The sequence below is a fragment of the Monoraphidium neglectum genome, assembly GCF_000611645.1.
Source record: "Monoraphidium neglectum strain SAG 48.87 unplaced genomic scaffold scaffold01050, whole genome shotgun sequence".
NCBI lineage: Eukaryota > Viridiplantae > Chlorophyta > Chlorophyceae > Sphaeropleales > Selenastraceae > Monoraphidium > Monoraphidium neglectum.
The window spans coordinates 1,243-5,757 of NW_014012578.1; the positions used below are offsets into that span (position 1 = coordinate 1,243).

Here is a 4,515-nt window from a genome sequence, read left to right on the forward strand (position 1 = left end):
CAGCAGCAGCAGCAGCAGCAGCAGCAGCAGCAGCTGCTCGCGCCCCTCACCACCCACCAGTCGCCCCGGGCCGGGGCCTCGCGGCCCGCCACCCTGCTGCTGGATCTCCCTGCGACGGAGGCGCCGCCGCTGCCACCACCTTCCGTGCCAAGGACCGTGCCGCAGGGGGCCATGCAGGCAGTACCGGCGGCGGGGGGCGGCGGCGGCGGCGTGAGCGCTGCAGAGGTGGCGGCGCGCGAGGCGGTGTGTGCTGAGATGGGGGTGGGGCTGGCAGGTGCAGGGGGAACAATAAACCGCGCCTTTGACGTGCTGTTCTGGACATACGAAGTCGAGGCCGACCAGGTTGTGGGGCTGCGGCAGCAATTTTGGGACCTCATTCTGAATGACAGCAGGTTGTCTGTTGGCGCTAGGGCGGCCGTGGCGCTCCTGGAGTCCAGGGTCGCCCTGCACATGCGCGCCAAGGGGGTGTAGGGTCCATTTCAAATGGGTTTGCACAGAACCAGCGAACTCTTCCTGCGTTTGGGCTTTCCACTTGAGCACTTCGTGATGCCGATCTTGCCGGGCACGCTCTTTGGCCGAGCACGGGCCAGTGGTGCACTGGGTGGGGTTGGCCTTGCTGCCGGCGCTTGGACTTCTGGATGCACACTGCGGCCTGAACGGGTGCTGATGGTGTCTGCAGGGGCCGCTTGAAGGCGCCGCCTAGGTAGCTCTTCAGAACTGTGCCTCGCTGCAGCCTTGCTTTGCAAATGAACGATGGATCGCCCGGCGTAGGCCGCCGATATTCGCGAGCAGCCTGCCGAGCGGCGGGTGCGGAGCTCTCAAACCTGATGGGATTGCAACCTGTGTGTCTCTCATTGTTTCATCCTGTCTGCCATAGAGCCAACCTCGCTTGCCGTGCACGACGCCTGGCACAGCCATTTGACCCCGTCTTGACACACACACACACACACACACACACACACACGCACACCGTGGACGAAACGATCCAGCTCAAACAGGCAACCTTGTGAGGCAACTTGCTGGCTATGGCATGCCTTCCTGACCTTCTTGACTGTCCGTACATTTGATCACCACTGACAGCACAATGCTGTCATTGCCCCTTGTGTAAACCATGGTGCTCAAGGCTGGAACTTGCTGAGCCAGCGCCTGCAGGACGTGAGTTAGATGCAGCCTTCAGATGTGCAGTCCTGCTCCTGCTGAGGTGCTGCCTGCTCAGGCGGCACCAAATCGAACCTCCTTGGCCGCACATGGCACCTACGGGGGAAAAGCGCAGCACGGGCGAGAGCCACTGGCGGCTGCATATAGATATGCGCCCACGCCCCGATTTCCCTGGTGACGCAGACTAGCGTGTCAGACTCATGCCGACATCTCCTCCCTCTCGACCCCTGTGACTATGTAGGACCCAATGTTAAACAGAGAGAAACAATTGGGGGATTGCTCCTACCAATCAACCGCAAATTCCTTAGAGCACTGGCGGCTGTTTGAGTACTCTACTGTGTGCTTCTTGATGGCAGGGCCGGTGCCCAATCCGACCTTGGGGTCGCTGCACCGGCCCAGTTACCCCCTGCAAGTGCATTTTGGGTCCAGCGGCCTTGGTTCGATCAACCGAATCATGTTCCCGGATCCGCAAAAAGCACCGCACATGCCTTGAACTGTGTGTCATGTGTGTCGTGGTGCCGGGCGTGGCGCAACCAGGTGGTCAGCCCAACAGCTGTGCTTGACGAACGGCAGTCAGTCAGCTTCCCCTGCCCTTCCCTTGCATGCGCTGCCGCTGAGGCCGCTGGCTGCTGTGTCCCGGGCTCTCTTTTTGGTTTGTGAAGCGTGCTAAAAACCTTCTCTTTTGCGCGCAGCTACTCCTGCGTGGTTCGACTCGCAAGTGAGTCCGCGCGCACAGGGTGACCGCGCGTGGTTGCGGGTGTCCCCGTGCCCTCGAATCAAGCCTCACCCCGGTTCCTTCGTTCAAATAGTTCATAGATAATCCAGCGCGACCCACGTCACCCGCCCCTTGGCGCCCTGCAGGCAGCCACGATGCGCGGCCCTCAGGGCACCGCGCACACACTGAGCGCGGCGGCGCTGCTCCTGGTGCTGCTCTCCATCACGGCCGTCGGGGCGCAGGACAAAAACACCTTCAAGAAGACGCCGCCACCGATTCAGCAGGATTTTTTGCCTCAGATCAGGCCGCCGCTTCCTCAATACCGAGTGCTGGATGACTCGACGGTGCGCGTGCTGCTGACGGTTCCAAGGCTGCTGTTGGGCCCCTCGCTGCCACCGCCCCTGCTGCTGCCTCCGTTTGCTGTCCGCACGGCTGCCGGCCGCTGCGGTGGCCCCAGCTCGGTTGCAGTTGGGCCGCAGAGCGCCAGCAAGCAGCGCAGCGTGCGCAGCACAGGCCGCCGCGCCCGCGGTTGGACGCCGTCTGGCCTGCACCCTCACGTGCGCCGCATTTGACGCGCGGCCGCAGGTATCGTTCAAGACATACGGCTCTGGTGCCATACAGCTCACAGTCGTTCACAAGGTCAGAGCGCACACGCGACGATTCGGGATGGATCCCTGGCCGCATGGGTTGCAGCCGTGCCTCCCTCGGTGGCACAGTATGACACGCTCTGCCCATGCTAGAAGCAGCCGGGATTGCCCCAGAGCGCCCAATCACTCCCCGGCCATGCAATCGCCCTTGGTACCACGGCAGCTGACGATGCTTTTTACCTAAGCTTCCTGCACCCCCTTGAAATCTCAGCCCTTTACGAACATCACGGCCAAAATGATGCAGTGGATGTTCCAAAACCTCGCCACAGGGACCGCGGTGAGATTCAACGGCGCAGCGGCGGGCGGCCAGGGGGCCGACACGCCGTGCGCGCGCATGATCGGCTGCAACCTTGGAGCGAGCCTGCCCCAGGCGGCGCGGCATGCGCGAGCCCGCCACGCTTGACGGTGGTTGCCCTGGCTTGGCCCCGGCCGCCCCCCGAAACGCAGGTATCTCCTGTGGACGGCAAGACCTACCCTATGTTCCTCCTCTTGTGAGTATTCACAACAGTCGTCTCCACCAGCACGTTGCGCCGGCCCTGGCCCTGGTACCCGTGACTGCCATGCTCGCGCCCGGCATCCTGTTCGCCCCGCCCAGTCGCTCGTCCGACTGCATCGCGCCGCCGGGCGGGTATCCGCGGCGGGGCGCCGATGTGTTGCGCGCACGGCACACTCCGCTGACAACCGCGCCCCGCCGCCGCCTTGCCGATGCCCGCAGCCACCCGAGGGACCACTGTGCCCACAACAACAGCATGACCCCCCTGCCTGCAAAGTCAGGGTCGTACAACCGGGTGGGTGGCTCCTTCACCCCCCTGTCACAAGGACAATTTAGTGCTGCTGTGCTGCATGGGCGCGTCACTCATTCCCTGGCACCCCGGTCCATGTGCGGCGGTCCTTGATCCCCTGTGTGCGGCAAATCGCGTTAGTGCTTGCAGTCCTTTCTTCCCACCGATCCTCTGGCTTAACGCACCATTCCCCTTTACTGTGTGCAGTTTGTGGAGTTCCCCCTCACTGGCTGCTCCGAGACCAGCAGCGGCACCACCTGGAACTTCTCATGCGCCACCCGGGGCCAGGACAACCCGGGGTTCACGCGCAACACCAGTGCCGAAGTCTGGAACGCGTCATCCCTCGAGAAGAACAACGGTGGGCGGCACGGGCGAGGGGTGGGGGGCAGGGGGGCGCAGCCGCACGGGCGGGCGCGCGCGGCGCACGCCCCTCCCAGGCGGATGGATGGATGTTGTTTGCAAGGGGGCGTGATTTGTGCAAAGGCGACGCTGCGGCCCTGCAGGTGACTGCCACACGCCCTCCCTGCAGTGCCCGCAATAGCGCCGGTTCCATCTCCCATCTGAGCTTGTTCCATCCGTGGGCCGTCCACCCGCGCCGCTCCATGTGCCGTGCAGGCAACCCGCGCTACACCAGCCTGGGCTCCAACAAGGTCGAGTTCTCCACGCGGCGCTGCAACGACAGGGGCCAGTGCGCCTACACCGTCAAGACCCTCCAGTCCTGGTGCGCGCGACCACCCCTGCCGCAACACCTTGCAGACGCCCGCCCTGACTAATGCGGCGATGGGCGGGATCGAGGCGGCAAGGCAGCATTTGCGGCCCCTCCCCTGCATCCCCCCGTTGGCCTCTCCCAAGCCCCGACCACAATCAGGCAGTCTGTAAGCCCTAGAAGAAGCTCCTCGCGCTGAAAGCCCCGGCCCCCTAAACCCCGCCTGACGGCGCAGGAGCTATAACAAGAAGACCGGCGCCCTCACGGTCACCAGCAAGCTGCTGATCGGGCTGACGTGGTACGCCGGCAGCAACACGCGCATCATCAACACGTGGGCCGACGGCTTGGACCCCTACCACAAGTGAGCCCCATGGGGCGGCCCCGGGCTGAGTGGAGAAGGCATGGGGGGGCGCCGTGCGGGCGCGCCGGCGAGACTGGGGTGGGGAGCCAGGTGCACCGAGCCGCCTCGCCTGCTGTTCCTCCAGCCCAGCCCCCATAGCAGCCAAC

At 64.3% G+C, this 4,515-nt stretch overlaps 2 protein-coding genes across 2 annotated transcripts in view; both read left to right on the plus strand.

The window, feature by feature from the left end:
* Positions 1-6: 6 nt before the first annotated feature.
* MNEG_6461 (hypothetical protein) lies at positions 7-471 on the plus strand (the record flags this gene model as incomplete). Its single annotated transcript, XM_014045061.1, has 1 exon — positions 7-471. A coding segment is annotated over one exon (465 nt), but the record flags the coding sequence as incomplete, so codon positions are not given.
* Positions 472-2,755: 2,284 nt separating this feature from the next.
* MNEG_6462 (hypothetical protein) overlaps positions 2,756-4,515 on the plus strand; it is a gene marked incomplete at both ends in the record, with an annotated part of 2,369 nt that continues 609 nt past the window's right edge. Inside the window, 6 exons of the mRNA XM_014045062.1 lie at positions 2,756-2,797; positions 2,968-3,011; positions 3,236-3,308; positions 3,510-3,660; positions 3,918-4,023; positions 4,244-4,369. Coding sequence (XP_013900516.1) covers positions 2,756-2,797; positions 2,968-3,011; positions 3,236-3,308; positions 3,510-3,660; positions 3,918-4,023; positions 4,244-4,369 — 542 coding nt within the window. The remainder of the gene's footprint in view (positions 2,798-2,967; positions 3,012-3,235; positions 3,309-3,509; positions 3,661-3,917; positions 4,024-4,243; positions 4,370-4,515) is intronic.